This window comes from Phalacrocorax carbo, chromosome 8, assembly GCF_963921805.1.
Source record: "Phalacrocorax carbo chromosome 8, bPhaCar2.1, whole genome shotgun sequence".
Taxonomy (NCBI): domain Eukaryota; kingdom Metazoa; phylum Chordata; class Aves; order Suliformes; family Phalacrocoracidae; genus Phalacrocorax; species Phalacrocorax carbo.
Window position 1 is genome coordinate 25,459,824 of NC_087520.1, and position 21,748 is coordinate 25,481,571.

Here is a 21,748-nt window from a genome sequence, read left to right on the forward strand (position 1 = left end):
TTTTGGAGGTGAAGCTGACATTTCTTCCTGTGTTCTTTAGGCCTGCAAGCATTCCCTGGACTCCTGTGAGTATTACAGGCAGTACCCTATAGATCAGTGCTGCTGTGTAATACTCGAACCCTCTGTTCCCCAAAATGCAGTTCCTGTCAAGAAAACCCAATTTCCTGTTGCCAGGAACCATCACGCTTCTAATTCTGAACAGACTTTTTTTTTTCCTGCAATAGTAATCGTGGTGTGTGAGAACTGATTCATGCGCTCATGATGGTTCATATTCCAGAACTCCCATCGAACCTGTTCGAAACAAAATCTTTTCTGTGGCTCAGCATTACAGCAAGATGGTGATTCATCGTTACCAGGGGCTGGCTGGAGGTTAGACTCCAGCTGGCGTTTTCCAAAGGCAAACCTGAGAGGGTTGGTGCCCACTTCACATTGACTTCCTACATGTTGTTGGAGCCTGTTGGTCACTTAGCAACTCTGCTAAGCCGAACTTCTCTTGGGCTTTGTTTGGCTCTAAATGTATATGAGAGTAAATCTGCATGTGTGTGAAACTGTGTGGCTGTTACACTGAAGAAAAATGTTATGTCCAAGCTGTAGCTATTTGCTTGCTTCAGAGTATTCGGATAAGGACCAAGATGTCTGATACAGCAGAATTTCGTATGGGCTGCTTGTGTTCTTTGAGTTCAGAATAATTTTTGGTGTCACGATGCAAAAAAAGGCTATTCTGTGCTAGCTCTGCAGATACAATTGTTCTGTGTCAACTTTTGCCCCATAAACGCCTTTTATTTTACCTCCTTTATCTTGATTACAGCAACATAAAGGCACCCTCGTCTCTGGCTGATCCTGTCAGACACGGCCTGACACGGCACGTGTAGCCAAATAAATACATCACTGTGTGTGTTTGAGGAGTTAATAGAATACAAATTAGTTCTGGTTGGTTCTTTTCGTGTAAGGTATGGTCCAGGACGTTTTGGAGTTAAGGTAAGGTTGAGGCAAAATAAAGGGAAAGTAAAAATGGAGCTTACTGAAGAGGTAACTCTTGAGCATTAAAATAGGATCGGGAGTTACTGAAGGATGGGGCTTTGTTCGAGGCCAGGGTATAACTGCACCTATGAAGGGATTTGTTTTTTGGGGGGGGGGGGGTGTGTGTGTGTGTGTATGTGTTACCTGGAGGGTTCAGGTTGAACTTAAATACCGTATTCTCTACCTATGTGAATTTTAGCTGTAACTAATAAAGTTGCTGTTTAAATGTTTTATCTGCCAAGCCTTACATCCAAGGCTTTTGTTTTGTTTGTGGGGATGTGTATTTTTCCAGCAAGCGAAGTAATTCCTTTTCATGATGTAGGAAGAGTGACCGCTTGAAACAGCAGGAAAGGTAAAGTGGAATTTGCATAATAGGTCATTCAATGTGGTGTAAGATACTGTTGTAACAGTAACTTTTGTTCTGGACTAGACTGTAATGCTTTAAAGTAACCTGTTCTCTTTCATACCCTAATTAATTCCCCTTTAAATGTTACTAGTCTGGTCCTTTTAAAGTACTGCATATTGCAATTTTGGAAGCTGGTTTTAAGTGCCTTAATGTTTCACACCTACGCCACGTATTCCACTTAGTGCACAAGTTTCATTCCAGTATTAATATCCTTCAAAGGGACACTTAGTTTAAATACCAATGACAATTCCCCCTCCCCCCGCATGACTGTGCAGTCTAATCAGCTAAGCAATCAAACTAGCCTGAATCACTGCATTCCTTTTTCACATCTGCTGCTGTCTCTTAGGAAAACTGAAGCCCTGAAACCCTGAGTGTACCCTGTTCCTCGCTGGGTAGCTCTGTTGCATCCACAGGGATGGAGACTGCTACGATTCCTTCACCCTTTTTTTCTACTTCTATGGCCATAGAGAGAGTTTGTCTTAATGTCACGCCTTTATTCACTCCCCAGCTCAGTCAGCCCTCCTGGGGAGAAGGCAGTCACCATGGACCTGTGTTATTTTGGTTTTTTGCCTGGTTTCAGCATTAGGCTTGTCAATGGACTGGCTGGGAAAGGGAGGGAGAGGGAGATGATCAGTGAGCTGGGTTTGAATGAATTGGAGAGAGCGTCGGGCTGGTCAGGGCTGGTGGGGGAGCTGTTTGATATTCTTGGAGGGACTCAGATGCACTTGTGCATTGGGGTTTAGTTTCCTCTCTCATTTCTCAGTATGGTTTTCTTACCATAAGCTTAGAAAATAAAGAAAAGTTGGATTTAAAAGTTTTACTGGTTTTGACAAACATCAGTAGAGTTAATAGCATTGTTAGGGAAATGTGGTGGGCTGATTTTCAGGGCTGCCAAGACCTGCGACTCCAGCTGCAAGGTACAACTCAGGGGCTCAGCAGCTCTTCAAACTGGGCTTTGGGGTAGACCCGCCCCCATCTTATGGTCTTTCAGCCCTCTCCGGGGAACATTCTCAGTGCTCATATTTAGTGAGGATTCTCTGAGCTGTTTGATGATTTTGTACCTTTGATTTTGCAGTGGGGGTTTGCTTCCAAGAACCTGCTGTAGAAACATGAATATTTCAACTGCAGGCAGGAAGCACAATATTTCAATACTCAAGTGCTTCAGAGCCTTCTTTGGCTTTCTTTTTTATGATGTCTAAGTCAGCAGTGGCCTGACTGAATGATGGATTTTGGCATTTGCTACCAGTTTATGTCTTCAGAGATGCATTCGGAGGTGCTGAATGTGAGGTTCAAGCCAGCTCTACTCATTATAGTGACCAAATCTGGATACTTACGTGCAGTAGGAACAAAGTTTGTCTGTATGTGGGTCCCTGTGATTCAATAAACCTACTGTACTGCATTAGCTTCAGATATTTATGTCTGACTCGAGGAAGCCTGCTTGTTTTCCTTGCTACTGGTGGAACCCGCTTAGGATGTATTTATGTTTTCTTTTCCCATCATGGGTTAGTCATGAAAAAATTGCCAAAACGAGGCTGTGTAGCAAAGCCCTGACTGGTGCACTGAATGAGCCAGTTAATAAAAGCTGCTCAGAATGTCATTCTGCGATGGATGGTTTTGGTTTTCTGAGATGCATCAGAAAGGTCAGTAGAGGGTCCTTCCTGCCAGTTCTCATACACACCTAGGCTTTTAGGGTTTTCTGAAAAGACCCCCATCTTTTAGGAAACAATCTCCAGCTTTGGTCAAGTCAAAGACTTTTTGCCTAGTGTAGCAGTAAGTAGAATTCAATAAACTGCAGGGTGTGCAGTGCCGCCCTCTAGCATTTCCCCAGTGCGTTATGCTCGTGTGGCGTCTGAACTTCCAGCTCAACTGCAGAAGCAAATGGAAACTTCTAAAACCAGGTCAAACAGGCCACGCAGCAGAGGCTGGAGAACAAAAGCAGATGTATCTTTTGTTAATAGATACTAGGTTTAGTATTCATTGGGTAAAAGAAATGAGCTATTTCATAGATTAAGGCAACAGAGTAAACAGTTTGCTCCAGTTCTCTTTCTGCCAGCTGTTAGAGTATGTGCTGGTAGAGGTGGGTGTCGAACAACAACTTTGATCTGGGACAAAATGCACTCATTAATGCTGTATTGTGGGTAGACTGCGGATGTGAAGACATTATAGGGGGAGGAACCAAGCTTTGTGCATCTCCAAGCTTAAAAGGAAGACTTTAATAAGGACTGCTGAACCTGACTAGCTGCCTGGTAGGAAATCACAAGGTAAGCCATGTTTATTTTTCTGTCATTACCATTAATTTAAGTCCAGCATAAGGAAAGACTTACCAAGTTATCCAAAATAATGAATAATGTATTTTTCCTGTTGCTGTCTTCAGGAAAAATACGTGTAGTGTTAGTCTTACATGTGTGCAGAGGTACTTGACAGACTCACTCTGACCTCCAGAGGCACGTCTGCATGCTGTCTTTTAATTATGCTATAAATAATTTCCCAAATGGTAAGCTAATCACAGGTAATAGGTTTCTGTACATACGCATAAATACAGAAGTATCACACATGCTAGCAGACAGGGGTGTGACAGGCTTTCTCCCACCAGCAAGGCTCTGGTTTATTTCCACACCCTACAGGGCTCCTTGTGAAGCTCGCATACGCATTTTGTATTTCAGGATTACACCCTGAAAATACCCCACATCAACATGTGGTCTTTTGATTTCTATATAGCTGATCTTTCCTTGGAAATATATTAGTGTAAGTCTTAAACTCTGACAGTGAAAATGACATATAAGACTGTTGTTGATAATCTACCAATAGATATTACCAGCTTGCTTTCCTCCGTGCTGTGTACAGTTGATACGAGTACTGAGCCTGGACTGTTGCCGAGCGGGAGGAAGGTTATACCCAGATATGAAATGCAGCTGCACTGCAGGCTCTGTTCAAGGGAAAGCAACTTCGTGGACACTTATGACAGACTGTAGCTTCCTTTGAGGCTGTGTGAATGTGCCCTTCTGAAGAGGGATGGCATTGGGGGTTCTCTAATCGATAGGAGTTTTGTTGAGGGGTGGGGGCGGAATGCAAAAGGATTAACAAACACAGCATCAGGGGTGAATTCAGGCTCTTTGCCCTGTGAATTTCATAGCTTTTTAACCTTGATTTAGAGAAATTTACTGCTTCTTGGATGTCCAAGAAAAGGGTGTTCTTTTAAGGTAATCTGCTGCTAGAAAAAACGAAATGCTTCAAAGCATTGACTATTCTTTGAAAAGCTAGGCAATCCAGTGTTTTTGTCCAATGCTTAAAACACTTATGAAGTTACAGACTGACTGAAACTTGGAAAGCCCAACAGAAGGATTGCTGTGGGGTTTTGCTTTCTTGCAATAAATTTAGAAAGGCTTTTATTCTGAAGCCCTCTTGTCTGAACGCTACCTTCTCCCTTCACGTGACACCAGCAGCAATGTGAAGTGTCTTGGCTGCTCTTTGCAGCTGACTCTATGCCAGGCAAGAGCACCGAGGTCTATAGAAACCAGCCCAGTCCATTGCCAAGTTCTCCTTTGGTTTGAAGAAGCTCCCAAATGTGACGCAAGCAGCAGCTCTGTGTGGTTTTATCCCCACAAGCGAAGTCCAAAGAATCTCTCCAGATGCAAACCTTCCGAATATCTGGATTAGATTGTGAGGGTGATCAGATACTGTTGGATGACTCTGAGTTTTCTCTTAGTGCCAGTCAGCATAGTGTAGAGAGCCTGAGCTTGTGGAAGTGACAAAAACTCAGAGTCCTGAGCGTGTCAGTGGAGCAGATATTGTTGCTACAAATAATGAAAAATCAAGACTCAGAGGGATCAACTCAAAGTTCTTGTCCTTTCTTTAAAGAACCTTTGAAAGTCTGCCCCTTCCTGTTTACCTACTTATCTGTCCTTTGCTCAACCAGCCACACCAGCCTCAGCCTCCAGTTTGTTTGCTTGATAGTCCACCCTATTTGCAACGTACAGGACACCATTTCAATAGCTGTTACTTGTTCTGTCTCTTCTTAGAAGCCCTACGGAAGGCCATCCAGGCAGCGGTAATTTGAGTGCACACTAAGGTGACTTGATTTCCTTTACTCTAGTTACTGTGTAGTTTGGTCATTTCTCAATGAATCTGAGTCAAGAAAACAAGTTGACGACAACCCCTGTGCTCCTTGGCATCATCTCTTACACTCTATCTTCTTTCATTTCTCACATTTCTAACAATGCTGAAAAATCTCCAAGGACTGCATTGTGCAATGTGCTTTTACACATTGGCCCACTAAGCACTACTATAATTCTGATAAATAATAATAAATTAAAGATACTGTTATGATTATTTGGACTCACTAATGGAGAAGGACTTACATGGTATATGCGTGCACATGTGGAGTTTTGGCCAATTCCTGCAATAGTTTATGTTCTCTTAACATTTTAAATAAGATGTGCTAAAATATGCTATTTCTAAAGTTGGTTCATTTGCTTGCAACAGTTCCACGTTCCCTTTCTCAGCTGGTTTGCTATGTGTTTCTGCCGCAGTCTGCCTGCGTTATCTGAGGGGTGATGCCTGTGTTGTTATTTGAGCTTTCCTTTTCCATTGGAATGGCTTCTTCACTTGCTTCTTCTGAGTACAGGAAAGACGTGGGCTGTGGAGCAGGTTCCACATTAGCCAGATCTCAGCAACTTTCAGACTGTGGACTACCATGAGATCTTTGTAAAAACAGGGGTCAAATGTCTGTAGGTGTGGGGCAGCAGAAGGCTTGACGATGCCAAAGGTCTTGAATCCTTCATGCAAAATGGGTTTGAGGTTGATTCTCTGCAAGCACATGCCCAAAAAGACATCATCAATGGGGAAGAGTTCCACCTCTCTGCAAGCCCTAGAGAGCTTCCTCATGGTGTGGCTGGACAACAAAAACCCTCCTCCTCCTGCATAGGCTGGATAGATGCTTAGCCCATACATGGTCTCTGGGATATAGTATTTGCTCTTTCGGACTCGGATAGGGCGGGCATTGTAGATGATGTCCCCAACAAAGAGGTCCTCAGTGGGGTCATGTCTCTCAAGGAAGTCAACAATGTTCTCGACGTTGACAAAAACATCGGCGTCACCTTTAAAAATAAACTTCGCGTCGTGGCAGAATTCAGCAGCCCAGTTCAGGAAGTGGATCTCCTTCAGAGTCAGATTGAAGAAGGTGTCCATGAAGTCCCAGAGTAAAATGTCCCTGTAAGCCTGACTCTCCTGGTGGATCAGGGTCTCCCATGTTGCCAGCACTGTCCTATTCTTTGGTGTTCCCAGGAGGAACACTCGCTGGATCTGCTCCCCATTCACCAAACCCTCCCTGCCCCAAGTTTTCCGGACAATCTCACGCCTGTCAAAGTCTTCAACTACCGATTTGACAGCAATGAGCAGAAAGGGACCTCCAGGTGTTTTCCTGCATTTCTTGGGCTGGTTAATGAGGAGATTGAAGTTCCTGTTATCCTTGTTTAGGAGATAGTGCTTGAAGTTGAAGGCAGAATCAGTCAACAGGGGTGGAGTTGTAGTTTGGACCCTGTTGTTGGCCACTTCTGTTCGTCTAATGATAGGAGTTACTTGGGGTCTGGGTACCGTTGCCTCTGCTGGCATTGGTCTCCAAGGTGCTCTGGGGTTGGAAAATATTTTTGGTGTTACTGAAGGCTTCTTCTGTGTCAGCTCCTTGTTTCCTACTGGAACTAAATATTCCAGCTGGGAGTAGAGTAAAGAGCAAAGCGCTACAAGCAGGACAAGGGTACAGATGGCATCCCCTTTGAGACGAACTCTCATTGTCTCCGTGGTGTTTCTGGGACTGTTAAAAGCTGTGTTTGAGCCACCTGGTGCCAATGTCCATCTGTAAATAAACGTACGGTGTGTCAGCAACAAGGATTCAGCAGCTTTGAAGCACGTAGGCAAAACTAACTGAAACACCATTTTAAAAAAAAACTAGCAGTAAAGTGCATTTTAGCATGTCTCAGTGTTTTGTATGAGTAAGGAACTTGCCAAAAGGCACACAGGTTCCAACTTAACACTGATCCTAGTGCTCTGGCTCTGTGACTTGGTTAGTTAAGTCACCAAGCCATCATCCTGAAAATCACTCCCTAGGCGCAATGTGAAATCAGTCCTTCCTCCCACATCCCTCTTTGCCAAACACATTTTGCCGTTTTAGAGATTCCACTGCTTTTGGAAAAACAAGGTGGAAAACTATGAACAATGCCATTCTTCCATAAATCATTAGATATTCTTCCCCACCCCTCCAACCCCCAGCTTGGTAGCTGTTTCTTGCTGCTTTTACCCTTTTTGAGTCAGAATGGGGACACACGGGCCTGGCTGTTGAAGGGTACGCTTTGCAGCAGCAGCGTGTCGCTGCCATTTCCCCGCACGCAGAGCCAGCTCCTGTAAACCAGCTAGGTTTTGTGCCTTTGAAATGACTACATTAGGCACACTATGGAATGCACATAGGGTCTTTTTGCTGCCAGTAATTATAACATATTAAACCGTTATAACTAACTTCCATTAATAAGGTTAGGAGGGGCACGGGTGTTTTGCCTCTGCCAAATCACCCGAAACAGTAAGCGGGAGGTGGGCAAATAAATCCCAATACGCAGAAGAAAGGCAGAGCCTGGTGTTAGGAACGTTTTACTCATATGTCAGAAATGAAGCTGCCTTTTGAAATACTAGATTTGATTCCTCACTTACACTTTTCCCAAAGATCTTCTGTCTCATTTGATCAATTCTTCAACTGCAAACAAAAAAAAATAATAAAAGAGTAGTAAGAAGGCAGAAAGTAGCACGTAACCATAGTTCAGGGAAAGAGTTCGTCACGTGTCTGTAGCTGCAGCAGGGGCAGGTCCTCTCGTCACCACCATACACACAGCCACGCTGTTCCCCATAGTAGCTAACTACAGAGTTGAGCAGAGAGGATCTGACAGTCGCTCCGGGCTCCTGGAGAAGGCAGGCAACAATCGTAATCCCTACAGTTGTTGGCAGGGAGCATGTTCCTAAAAGTTTAGCTCTACCCAAAAATCCTCCCACAGTGCACATAAGTATTCTTACATAACCCACTGATAATGTCTTACACCTGTATGCAATTTACAGCTCTATCTGGCCTGTGCTGTATTAGCAGAAGCTACCTTTGAAGGTATGATGGTTGCCTGTCTTGAATTAGCTGAGATCATCTTACTCAAAAATTTCTTGATCAAAAGCTGCCTGGTTGAATGTCAGTCTGTCTTCACTTAAGGAACACTCCTCATTGAGGACTGAAAATGGTGGAGGAGCCGGTGCTTGCGGCTTCCTACGTAATTTATTTCTGCAGTACCCTCTTTTCAGCACTGTTAGCCACAGGGTGCACAGATGCTCTGCCTCCAGTCGAGCCCTGTAGCTGCTTTACTGACTCACATCTAATGGGCAGCTGTGTTTTTGGTAAGGATATTGTTATGCAACGTGATTATGACTTAAAACAGGCCCCTTCAGTGGTATCTGTTTTCAGCAAATCCTTTTCCACTGTTATGGATAGTATCACGCATAGTTGTTCATTAACCATCGACTTTGTATCAGCCACAATGTTATCTTTTCAAAGTTCAAAATTAGACTGATGAGCCTGCAGTTATGAAGTGTTAGAAGAGTGGCACAACATTACTTCTAGACCCTGTGGGATCTAGGTGATATTTCAAGACTAATGAAAAAGCAAAATTAATAAGCCAGTTGAATTTTTGGACATCCTCTTTAAAAATTCTTAGATGCGCATTACTTGGACCTCATAATTTTAAAATAGTTTGCTTTTCCATTACGGGTTAATTGCATCTCCAAGTTACTGTTGAAATGGAGAGTATTTCATCATCATGTGGTATCAGCTGTCTTTTTCCCAAAGCAGTTCCAAAATATTTACTGACCTCATCTGCTTTGTCTCCAGTATTACTGAAAATCTTTGTTTTAGTGAATATCTTATCTGTGCCTGGGTAAGGCTCTTTGTGTTCTCAGTGGATTCAAAGTCATTCCTCCCTGTCCTGATGACCACGCTTTTTTCCTCAGGCCGCCTTTCTCAAGGTTTTCTGGCCTCTAATAGAGGTTGTTGGGGCTTTCTCCATTTTTTGCCTTTTTTTTACTGTATCTTTCACTTCTCCCCTAGGCTACGCAGATGTTTTAACTGGCATAGCTTTGATATTGATACGAGGATTGTAGAATATTCTCTGATTTCTCATAAATTGTTATAAAAATGCTTACGATCATCAGAAGCTGTTTTCTGTTTATGCTTTTTTCTGCCACATGACTTGGCTCATAACTATTTTCAGCCTTGTGAAACAGTCTCTTCTAGCACGTATAAGATGTTAGTTTGTCATGTGCAAATTACCCTTGGCAAGTCCTCATTGAGGTGCTCTGCAGTTTTGTGCTAAATCATCTTTTATCTGTCGAGATGTGGCTCCCAGCAGGCTTTCCCTCACAATGCCTTCAATAATTTTGAAGGCAAGTTCTGGGGATATGAAAAGATGGTCCCGCTGCACCCAGGATGTGCTACTGAACTGGATCCATTAAGGAGAGAGAGTCTGCCCCTCTTCCGCCCATCACAAGCAAGAATTTTTTCTCGGTGCTATTGAGATACCTTAAATAGGAACCCTGTCTCAAAAACCTCATAAGAAATAAAACTGAGGCATTTTGCTCCTTTTGTTGCATTTGGTATAAGCTTTATTGAGGTGCTATGCAGCTCTGTGCACGTGGCCTCCAGAGGAAGCAGGAGATGCTGAGTCCCTGGTGGGATGGGGCCCAACATAATTGGGATGTCCACTCAAGCTCTTCATAAAGTGTCATCTCTTTCCCCGCTGTCATAGCATTTTTTTTCCTTTTCTGTGCAAAAATATGATCTTATTTCAGCTGCCAGGTTCCAGATGGTAATTAAGGAGCCGGATGAAAGTCCTGGCTCTTTCCTGTGTTTAATTTTATCAGTGAGGGTTTGGAATAAAATGTGTGTGTCATGAAACTCATAATTTCCATGACTTACAGATTTATCCTGCCAGCATCACAGAATCTGGCCAGAAGCACCCTTGGAAAAAGCCAAGAAAAACCAGGAATTGATACAAGTCTGGGCTGATAGCCCAGATTTTCTTCTGTGTTTTCATTTATTGAAAGAAAAGAATCCCAAATAGTGCTTTCCGTGCTGAAATAAAACAGTTCAGTGCTGAATATAGACATCTCATTTTCAAAAGAAGTTGCCAGCCCTTGAAGTGATTCCTTGATTGAATTATATGGGTTTTCCAGTTTTTGTTAGATATTTTCTTCTTTTGAAGGGAATACCCTCGGTTATTACAAAGGTGTGAGCTCTAACCATGGATGTAAGTGTGGGAAAAGCTGTCCTATTCTTGAATTCAGAGGGACTGATGATTCCGGCAGACACTCTGGTATGTCCTAAAGCCAACAAGATTATTCATCCACCTCGACACCCATGGGGGGAAATTATAGGGCTATCAAAGCAAGCAGAAAATATTTGATGCCAAACAAAAGAGATGTAAGCACAGCAGAGCATTTCTGGGCACAGCATCTCGCTGTGTGTCTGCATCTGTTTCGTACACCGCTGTGAGGGATCTCCAACCAACTTGGGATACGGAGCCGGTGTTATAAAACTGCTGCATCACTCAGGGAACGAGGGCTTAGCTGCCAGGGCTGCCTCCCATGTCCTCCAAACTTAGAAAAATGGGCAGTTGTCCCTCTTTGTGTTGGCTGCCCAGGGGTGGGTACAGTAGGGATCTTGAGTCTAGCTCGAGCAGGTCTGAATGGGACAGTGCGGTTTGTCCCAGCAGTGGGACAAGCCGGGTCCTGGGGAAGACCAGGAGTGTCATCTGCTGGGCTGCGAGCACCAGGAATGTTAGAAGGCTGAGCTGGGCTGTAGGAGGAGGCTGAGAGGTCCCGTATCCACAGGGTGGAAACACGGGGAGCCCCTACGTAGGGAACGCGCTGGAAAGACCAAGGGGGCCACAGCCTGCGCGACCTGAGAGGCAACAAAATGCTCAAGAGCTGAAAGTGGCTGGAGCTGGGCACAGCACCCTGGTGAACATCCAGGCAGGGAATCTGACCTGCGTTGTTGCATGCTTGGGCAGAGGGCCCGGTCCTCTGCCTGGTTTTCATTTATTTGAGAGGAGAATTCTGAAATATGGCCAAGGAGGGCTGCAATAAAAGCAGTTAAATGATGATTTAAAAAAAAAAAAAAAAAAAGTAGTTGCTAGTGTTTCGTTCCCAGTTGAATGACGTGAAGCCTTGAGCTCATCCTAGAAATTTCTTTCTTTTGCAGCAGCTGTCAAGTCTCCATTACTTGGCACTTCAGCTCACATGAGCCCAGCTGGGAGAAAACCTCTGGATCCTCTCCCTGAGTTTAGTCAAGAAGCCTTGGTGATTCCGGCATGTTGCTTTGTGCCTTGAAGAGTGATTATTCAACCCACCCAGCCTCTGGAAAAGCAGCTGTGATAGCAAGGCAAGCTGAAAATGTGGTACACTGAGCAAGAGGGTACAAAACACAGCAATGAGCTCTGCTGCCCACCTGTCCCAGCCTGGCTCACGGGAGCATCTGTCCTCACCATGCGCAGCTGTGGGTTGTTGCCAGATCAAGTTGCTGCCCCGCTGCATGAGAAGCATTTCTGGCTCCCCTCCTTGCTCCAGAAGCTCGAGCTGCCACTGGTAGGTTTGGGTTGTGCAATCGAGGGGCTGCATACATTGTGTGGCCATGCAATATGTGAGGCTGTGGTTGCTGATGGAGAGGTCTTACCTGTTTCTCTGTAAAATGCGCTAAAGGAAGTGTTGGGGATCGAGCACCGATGGGTTCAATGAGGTTTTTTGGCAATCCTCAGGGGAACTTGGAAAATTCTGCGTGATGAGAGTGCTTTGAGGTAATGCTTGAGGTTTTTGGATACTCGTTTTCATTTCATGTTGGTTGAATGCATTTCACGAGAAGAAAGTCAGGTTGTAACACCCAGTGCTGGAAGCTGAGACCCAGGCTCTGGCCTGCAGCGGGGAGGTCTGTGCACGTGTCCCTCTCCCACCTCATTTCCAGCAGTTTTTCCATCCTGATTCACTTAGTAAGAGTAAATCAAGCTCCCAGGCCCCTTTGCACCTTGTGCTGCTGTTCCTCTGCCTCCTGCTCCCGACACTGTTCATGAACCCACCAGCAACAATAATAACATTCCCTACGTCCATCCTGCAGCTGGGACTGTGTAAAATAGACGTGGGCAGATTAGCTTTATCCTGCCAGACCAGGATGCTGACAGCAAGAAGTCTGCACCACCTGAAGCTCTGGTGACTACATCTTCCTACTGACCCTTGCTTGGTCCCACCCTGCGAGCCCTCGAGGGTTGGGAGAGTGTTTGACTTCTGCATCCGCACCAGTTTAGTTTAAATGTATTGCTGAACACGCAGACATGAGTAGCGCGCTGTTTCATGTGCGAATTACTTGTTTTGCTCTCTTCAAGCAGCGTTGGGCTGCCATCCTCCTCTTACCCTTGAACAGAAACCTGAAGTAAAGCGCTAAGGCAAAGGTTTTCAAATCAGCTGAGTTATCTGACTATGGGTCTCGTGCAGGCAAACCTCGTCTTTGTTTTGCATCGCCTGGGTGCCTGGGCTCTTTGGGGTGTCCACAGGGAAATGTATGTTCTACCCCACATATAAGAGCATGCATGAAACAACTCAGGTTTAACAGTTTGAGTTGGTTTTGGAGCATTTAAAGGGAAAAAATAGCTCCAGGAAACCCTCTTTCATTTCTATGTTTGGGTGTTGTGTAATCAGTTTTATCCCCGCATGGTTTCTTCTTTTGGTTTTTTTGTTTGTTTGTTTTTAGGTGTTGTTGTGTGTCTCGTCCGTGTCCCGTGTCCCATCCTGTCCTCCCCCTGTCCCTTTCCAGGCAAAGTCAATAACCTCATCAAGTGGCTTTTGTGCCCGACAACTCCTCTCTGCATTATATGGTGTTTGTGAAGAGGTCTCATTTGGAGCTATAGGATTACCAAGCAACTCTGAATGATTTGATCTTCTTGACCAGAAGGCAGGGCAGGCTGAAATACTGGAGACACCCTTCAGTACATTAGTTAGTGCAAAGCCCTAGAAAAATGAACTAACCAAAACAGTTGCTAAGCTGCCTTACCAGAAAAAAGAGCTCACCTCATTCAGCTGCTTCGAAGTTTTGAAGTCTATAAATTGAGAATAAGCTGTAGGATTTAATTAGCTGAATGTCTTGAGAGCTTTCCCAGGAGTCAGGTTTGTGAGCCAGAGCCAAATGAACACCATGCAGAGGGGCAGAGGCTCGCGGTGCTCATCTGCACACCGTGGCGCTGCTTGGGCGCCGTTGGCCAGTGCCACCGCCGCGGCAGCGCTCCGGCCCTGTGCACGGCGTCACTGGCACAGTGTCACTGCTGCTGCTACTTGTGTTGCAACACCTGGAGAAAAAAGCTCTGTTGGTTGAAACACTGCACGAGCAGGTAACAAAAATGCAGGCCCCACTCCAAAGACCGTTTCCAGCTTTCCTGTTGGAGCTGCTTTTCAGGCCAGTTCAAACCATGAGATCCATGCTGTTCCAGGACAGGGTGCCTTATTTATCTCTCTGCTTGCCCCAGTCCTGAAATATGTGGTTTCATCAGCTTCCAGGCTGGCTGGTCCCACTTTATTAGAGTCTCTCCTCTTGTCATTGCCAGCCTTGCCTTCGCAATGCAGCTTGCAAATGGCTGCTGCAGTTGCCTCCTTTTAGCTTTCACCCCGGTCAGTGAAGCCTTTAAGTATACAAACTGAAATACAGAGAAACTGCAGGGCTGCTGTGCGAAGGCTGGAAATAGATGCTACAATGTCTGCTGTCATGTACAGGGGTCCCAGAAAGGAACGTGCACCATCCCCAGGGGGGAGCTGAGTGGTACCGCAGCAGAAGGCAGTGGCCATTGTGCATGGGAACCTCGATGACCCTGGGCAGCACTGGCTGCCTGCGCGACCATTCCCGTGACCTCTGGGAAAGGCTGCCTGCCTGCAGTACTCCTCCCTGCTCACCCAGTGGTAAGTCACTCGTGTACACGTGGCACAGTTTGGGGACTGCAGCTCTGCTGCATTTTAAGCAGCGCAGGATGTTTTCGTGCCACCAGGGCAGTGCCTGTGCAGGACTGCGCTGCTGCCAGGCATGCCATGGCAGGCCCTAGCGAACAGGGAGAACGCCAGCTCCTCCTAAGTGCAGCACCACGTCTCTAGTGAGAGCGTTCCGGTGCCTGCAAGGTAGGAGAAGATAACGTGCAATTATCTTTCACAGGCCTTAGCAGTCTCAAGAGGTACTTTCCTAAATCCAGATATAATCTTGTGTTTAGGTGGTCTGATTTTCAGAATTACAGAGAGCTCAGCAGCTCAACTCACACACTGAGTGCTCAGGGAGACAGGGTGAGGAACTTGCTCTCTCTTGCAAACATTCATTTCCCCTGGCCCCAGGAGAAAAATAAAGGCTTGCAGGCTTGTGAAGGGGTAAGAATCAGCCCCACTGAAACAACCACCCTCCTTTCCCAGCCCTCCCCAGGCTACAGTGCTCACTGCTTCTTCAGCTCCCAGACCCTCTTCTGGTCCAATAAATCATTTGCCAATGTGCCCCAAAACCCAGCAATTACAGTGCATTAGCAGGGATGTATTGTTACACCCAGACATGAAGGGGTGAGGGAGTATATGCAGACCTGCCCTGCTAATTTCAAGACGATACCAAAGGCATAAGTTTATCAGAATCTGCCCAAAAGCTGCTAAAAAATGTGGTCAGTAACTGCCCATTTCACTGGGACTGAGTTGTTTTTCTTTCTCTCTTTGCAACACTAGAGAGCTTGAAAATTCCCATGTTTTGTTCATAGCATACAACACTAACAAGGAAAGATTCATGTTCTCTTACTGATGAGGAATGGCACGTAAATGTGACATGCCGCCACTGGAACATGTTCGCAGCTGGGAGGAAACCCTGTCTCAGAGCACTGGAGGCATTGTCTAAAGAAGCCCCAAACTTTCTTCTGTAAAATCAACCTAAAACATTCAAAGTTCTGTGGAAAGTAAAGAGTAAAGCAGACATAGGAGGGCTGGAGACTGTGTATTCAGAGCCTGTAGCCGACCCTGCTGCATGTTAACCATCACAGTTCAGGTTGCTGCATGTAACAACATGGCAAGAGCAACAAGGCAAAAAGAAAAGCCGTAGGCTGGAGGAAAAGAAAAGCAGTAAGGACAGTCTCCAGTTCGCACTGCTTGCTGCATAACTCTCCCCAGCCCACCCTGATCAAACATACATAATAGATACTTACATCCCATTTGATAGCGCTGATCCTGTGTCCTCTCGGTAATGTCTCAGCAGCGGGCTGCCAAGTAGGCACATCTGGATATAGTTAGTGTTAGACATTCCTCAGCCTTTAAGTGAAACCGAGGAAATCCTTGCTGAGCAAAGCAGCGCTCTGTCTCCTGCACTCGGGACCGTTTTCATGCTGAAAGCCAGCGAAGTTTCCCCGTGCTTGTGTGCCTACCGGGGAGGGGCGCATGTACCAACAGGGTCTGAGACGAGACGCTGGGCTCCCTCCTTGCACACGCTTGCTTGCTGTAGCGTGGTGGAAGGAGCCAACCCCACCAGGGGAAGGAGCTGGGTCTGCTTCCAAGCGCCTGACACGTGATCGGCAGGCTGGGGAGTGCAGATGGCCTCCAGCACTGCAGAGCCCCACGTCTGGCAGCTCCCCGGGCCTTTCTGCACATGGTCACCCGCACCCCACGGGGCGGGGCAGGGACAGAGGCGTCGGAGGCGTCAAGGGATTGAATGCAGAGCCAAGTTGGGGACTTCCATCAATTCTGCTGTTTTAGTGGTTAAAAAGAACAACCACAAAAAAGGCGTTTTTTTTTTTTACTGCAACTATTTTCAATAGGAAGTGTGCTAATTTTTCTGTCTCCCCTTACCCATTTGGCTTTGTTTTAATCCCCTTATGATTATTTACTTTACCTCTGCAAAGGCTCAAATTAGAAATTGAGGATGGGTTTAGCTCAGAAGGAAAATCCACTTGGGAGCTGGTTTCTTTTTTTTTTATAGTAGGGAAATGATGGGAGGAGGCAGGGAGACGAGCGATGTGAGGGTCCCTCCCAAACACTGAACAAAAAAAACCCCGCCCATTTTTTTTCCATTGAATTTCAGTTACTTCAAAACAAAACATTTTTATTTGGAGCCAAATCTAAATTGGCATCGCTTGCGATGTGCCAGCTGACTTCGGGAATAGCATTTCCTATTGTTGTGGCTCTGTTTGTCTCTGCAATGGAAACAACAACCCTTATTCCTCTCACAGAGGCCAAGGGTCTGGAGAGTGTCTAGACCACGGCCCCTTTGGTATGCAAAGTTTTTAAATTTACAGCGAACTTATCATAAAACCAGGTTTCGAACTACCCTGTTGTTTATACAAACATGCAACTGGTTTTTAGACATAACATAAAAATTCTTTTTCATAAGTGTCTGTGGTTTCAATGCATTTTTTATTTCAGCTCAAACCTTAAAAATAAAAAGTTGTCATATGGATGAGTTCATGATGAGCAACCTACAGGCCCTGCGTTCGGGTGCTTCAAGCCGGGAAAGCTGTTTCCTCATGACCTGCAGCTGTCTGAAATGCAGCAGTTCCTCCCTGAATAGCGCAGCTGATCAAAAACCTTGGCCATAAATGTTACTCTGCTTCACCCTTTCCCTGTGCCAACCCAAGGTACCTTTATCCTCTTCCTCCAGAGCAGCCCCGGACTATTTTTCATCCCTCCTCAGTAAGGAGGCAGGTGACAGTCACAGAGGCAAACAGCAGACCAGTGTGCCCGCCTTAGCTCAGAGGGGCTGTCTGTGGAGCGAGGGGGACTGGCCCCTGAAACCATGGGGGACTCACAGCATGTACTTCCACCATGTTCCCCCACCCAGGTTTTGGGACATTCTACCCTTTTTGCTTGCTCCCATGGGGTAAGAGTGAAAACAGAGGCTTTCATTGCTGTATGGTGCCTTTGTGGCTGCTGTGGCTTGGAGACTCATGCAGGGAGCTTGGGAGGTGGACGAGTTTTCTCTGTGGATGCTTCTACTTGGTCATTGTCTCACCTGTCCCTTGTTCCCTGGGCACTGATGCATGGCTCATTTGTTTTTTCTCATTGCCAGCAAGAGTGGCCTTGATCTGTCCCATGGAATGTCACTGTCTTACAAGATTGGGTCAGTGATCTCATTGACTGTCATCAGCGGGTCAACCCTGTTGACCCAAGGTTGGGATGTTGGCATATTGCTTTAAGTGAGCCATGTCCCAGATGTCCTTCCAACCGCTGTAGGGCACAGCCACGCTCCCTGTCACTGTATTCCTGCAGGCATCCAGCCACACAGTTGGGAATACAGCTTTGTGGTAAACAGAGAAGGGCTGATCTTGTGATTTTCAAGTACTGTCTGAGATTTAAGTGATTCAGGGTGAAATACTGCTCTGCTCGAGTTCATGGCAGAAGGAATTTCCCTGGGTTCAGCTGTCAGGTCAGCCAGTGGCTTCCTGTACACAGCCACTGGAGAAGATTTAATATCTAAGGTCGCTGGCTCCCCAGCTACGGGACAGGCAGCATTGTGAGAAAGCTCACTATTAGTGAGGCACTTTGGGATGACAGTGATGCTGTGGCCTTGGAGGGGTCCTGGATGTACCACAGCATTCAGAGAAACACAGAGAGCTCTGCCAGGTACCACCTTTGGGACAAACCTCCCCTTCTGGCCATGTTTACTAAAAAAGGCTCATCAAAGCAGTAACTGGAAATTGAAAAATTGTGGTGGCTTAGCTTGGTTTTGTCTTGAAATTAGAGCCATTAACTTGCAGGTGGAGTACCAGCCTTGGTGTGTCAGTAGAAACGTATGACTTTAGGCAGGACCCTATTGTGCATCCAGACACTTCGGCTGGATGGTCCTCTGAGAGCTGGTGACAGCCAATGTGGCCAGAACTTCTGTGAACGCCTTTCTTACTACTGTGTTAAGTGCTTAAGAAAAGTCTCTGAGGCACTTTTCGTCAAAAGTATATATTTATTTATAAAAAGAACTTGGCAGGGGGTGGGGGACTAGACCAAAGTGCTTTTTTCTATGAAAGACAATTCCTTGGACATTGAATGTCCTAGCCCTGAGTACACATGGCATTGCAGTCCATAGCTGTAGATGGCTGATTGAGATCCGATGCTGAGTATCACGGAAATTTGCAATTAGAAGGTCAGCAAGGGATTTTTCCACTGATGACTAAGGGACTTACCCACACATCTCCTACAGCTTTCAGTTAGAGATGTATGCCCAAATTCCTTCAGTGGCTTTGAAACTCAATCCAGAGAAGAAAAAAAAATAGGTTTTGACTCCAGGCCTTAAATAGCCTTACCACTTGAGCCCATCCCTGTACAAAAGACAAATGGCCAGACCCTTGTCTGTAAAGCAGTGAACCTCACCAGTTTCATGTACACACTCCAATATGTGGGTTAGGCTGAAGAAACCCTCTTGACTCCAGTTCTAGTATCGCCTCAGTTTAAGGTGTACAATAGCAGAGGTTCACGGCTATACCAGAATTTTCAGTTAAACTAAACCAGCAGTTTAAGTGAATTTGAGGCCCCTCATTGCTGTATGTGCTCACTTTTGGTTTCAGAGTCTGTGGGCAGCTGCTGGGGTGTGACTCGGAGGTGGCTCTAAGGTACCTTTCAAAACCTCAGAGGGCAGGGGACACAGTGACCTAGGCAGCAGGATGGCTTCTCGATGCTGAACTGGATTTTGAAATGAGTGGCAAAATTAACAGGTAAGGAAAAACTGGGAAAAGACCTTTGTCTGGAGCAGTGTCTGCACCAAGCACTTATCCCCTCTATGAACAAGTAGTTTCCCTCAGCTCTAAGCCTACATGCTTTTTTCGCCTTATGTTCTCCACATCTTGACAGCTGTGCAAAGTATATTCTTATTTTCTGCCTCAGCTTCTCCCACATTTTGAAATGGATGCAGTTCTGAGGCTTCCCAGCTACGAAACTCCAGGAAACTCTTTTATTTGGAACACTCATTTTTCCATAAAGCTCTGTCACCTGCAGTGCTGTGACATTAGCACCCCATTTTGCATTAAAAATAATCCAGACATGTATCTCTTCAATGGTAGGGCTGAAGTTGAAAATGGAAACCTAGAAAGTGTTGTTGCAAGCTGTCAACATTTGTTTTTAATTTGACTTGCTATGAAAATCTGGAAGAAAATTTTATGATTTCTTTAAGGCCCAGCTCGTGACTTTTTAAGCACTTCCGATCAGTAATGCTGAACCCTTTCCTTATTTTTGAGTCAAGTACTGTTTTCACCTGACAAACTGGTCTCCTATAAGCAGTTGTGGCATGTGAGAACTGAAGCCATTGGAAGAAAGCACCTTCCCTACCTGCCTGATGGTGCATCGTCATCTTCAGCAGATGAATTAATCTGTGGTGTATTTTTAACAAGCATCTAAGAGGGTTAATGTCGGCCTTTCACTGACTCTACCCTCCAGGAGAGTTTGTTATTTTTCCTTCATGGCAATTTTGTATCAGGCCATACTCTCACGTTTACTGCTATCAGATGCCTCACATCAAAGTGTATCTGGTGAGCATTTTAACTTTTGCTTTCCTTTTTGTTACTATCCCTTTGACCACTGTAGCTCAGCTATGCCGAAACAAATCATTCAAATTCTCCTTTGGATGGATATTTTCATTCTTTCTGGCAGACTGAAAGGGGCCTCCTTCAAATCTGAAACACTGCTAAAACTACAAAAACAATCTGTACCACAGAAAAGCCCTCTTGGATTCCTTCCTGTAAGCACATTTTGGCCTGGTTTCAGCTGTTTGTTTTATACTTCATCTATTTCTTTTTTTTTTTTTTTTTTTTTTATATATATATGCAACTGAATAGCATCTTCATTTGTTTTTAATATCACATGCTGGTTTGCTGCATGGTTGATTCTGAAACATCACCACCCCCCTATATATATATATGTATTCACACACACCCCAAATATCTCAATACATAGAGAAGAGCTGTTGTGGGATAAGGCCAAATTCAGCAGCAGCAGCACTGCCCATGGTTTATCTCACACACTAGACATCAGCTAATCGGTATAAATAGCAGTAAGGGAGCGTCGCTTGCATGTCTGGCATCTGAGTAGGTGCAGTGTGTGTGCAATTAACTTTGCACAGGCAAGGAAGAAAGCGTGACTGTGCTCCTCTTCCAACAGCGTGACAGCCAAGCAGTCACCAGGGGTCCTTTAGTATAGCCCTTGGTCTAGCATATAGCACTGAGTTCCTGGTGTATCAGCAAGTATCCCCAACATCTAACTCTTTCTTCAGTTCTATTCATTGCATTACTATCTGAGGTAAAGACATGCCTCTCATTTCTTCAACAAATCTCTGCTAATGGTTTTTCCTTTGTGAGTGCTTCTTCCTTCCCTGCATGATGGAAGTTCCCTTGTCTTTGCACACTGCTGAAAAACTGCTGTCAAATCTTCCGGGTAAAACAGAAGTAAATTCAGAGTTGAGCCCCACCCAAATGCCAAATCAATGCAAATTACATTGTATAGTCATGATCCCATTGATCTATTTCATTCTAAGGCTTCTGTGGAAATTGTCTCTATCTGTGCCAGATAATACTAAAAAACCCTACTCCTCTAGCAGGAAGGAGACCGCTTGAGACCAGAATCGAGTTTTCATTGCATCTAATGACTGATCATGGAAAAGAAGGTATGAAACAGCCCCTGCTATAGTCCCCAAACCATGCCATGTGCTCAAGACAGTTCCACCATGGAATATCACTGGAAAACCCTCTTCCTTCGAATCTCTGCATTAAAGGCACCTGTGAATGCTGTTAAAAATTATGATATTCCAGAAAGGTTGCCAGGAGCTCCAGCACTTAATGGCACTTTTGAGAGGGAATCTGTGAGTAAGAGGAAACACATACGCCAATTGCTGGCAGAGGAATAAAATGCACAAGGTATGCATTAAGAAAAAAGCATTCCTGCTTAGTCCTCTGTAATACAGTAATAGCAGCAAAGAGGTTTTTTGGCCTTGAAGTAGATGCGGAATAACAAGCCTTTCTCATTTTGAACATTAACAGATGCTATAAAAGCTAGCAGTTCTCACTACTCAGTGGCTGCCTAATATATGAATAAGTAGTTTGAGAGCTTAGTAATATTCACTACAAACAAGACAGTAGGCTATACATATAACCTTGTTTTCTAAAAAATAATTTTGCAAAATCAAGAGCAAACCCTCTTGCTGTTAAAGTAATTTTCAAGTTTCTGATTTTTTTGGTTGGTTTTGTTTGTTTGTTTTTGTTTGTTTGTATTTTGTTTTGTTTTTGTTTG

The 21,748-nt window shown here is 45.0% G+C and overlaps 1 protein-coding gene across 1 annotated transcript; it reads right to left on the bottom strand.

Moving 5' to 3' along the window:
• Window positions 1-3,871: 3,871 nt before the first annotated feature.
• Window positions 3,872-16,067, bottom strand: B3GNT9 (UDP-GlcNAc:betaGal beta-1,3-N-acetylglucosaminyltransferase 9). Its single transcript, XM_064459293.1, has 3 exons — window positions 15,697-16,067; window positions 8,123-8,165; window positions 3,872-7,277 (listed from the first exon to the last, which is right to left on the bottom strand). The coding sequence occupies exon 3, from the start codon at window positions 7,211-7,213 to the stop codon at window positions 5,966-5,968; it is 1,248 nt and encodes a 415-aa protein (XP_064315363.1). The 5' UTR covers window positions 7,214-7,277; window positions 8,123-8,165; window positions 15,697-16,067; the 3' UTR covers window positions 3,872-5,965.
• Window positions 16,068-21,748: the final 5,681 nt, after the last annotated feature.

Bases quoted from the DNA above. Each gene is read 5' to 3' on its own strand.
- B3GNT9 (XM_064459293.1), bottom strand. From the start codon at position 7,213: ATGAGAGTTCGTCTCAAAGGGGATGCCATCTGTACCCTTGTCCTGCTT.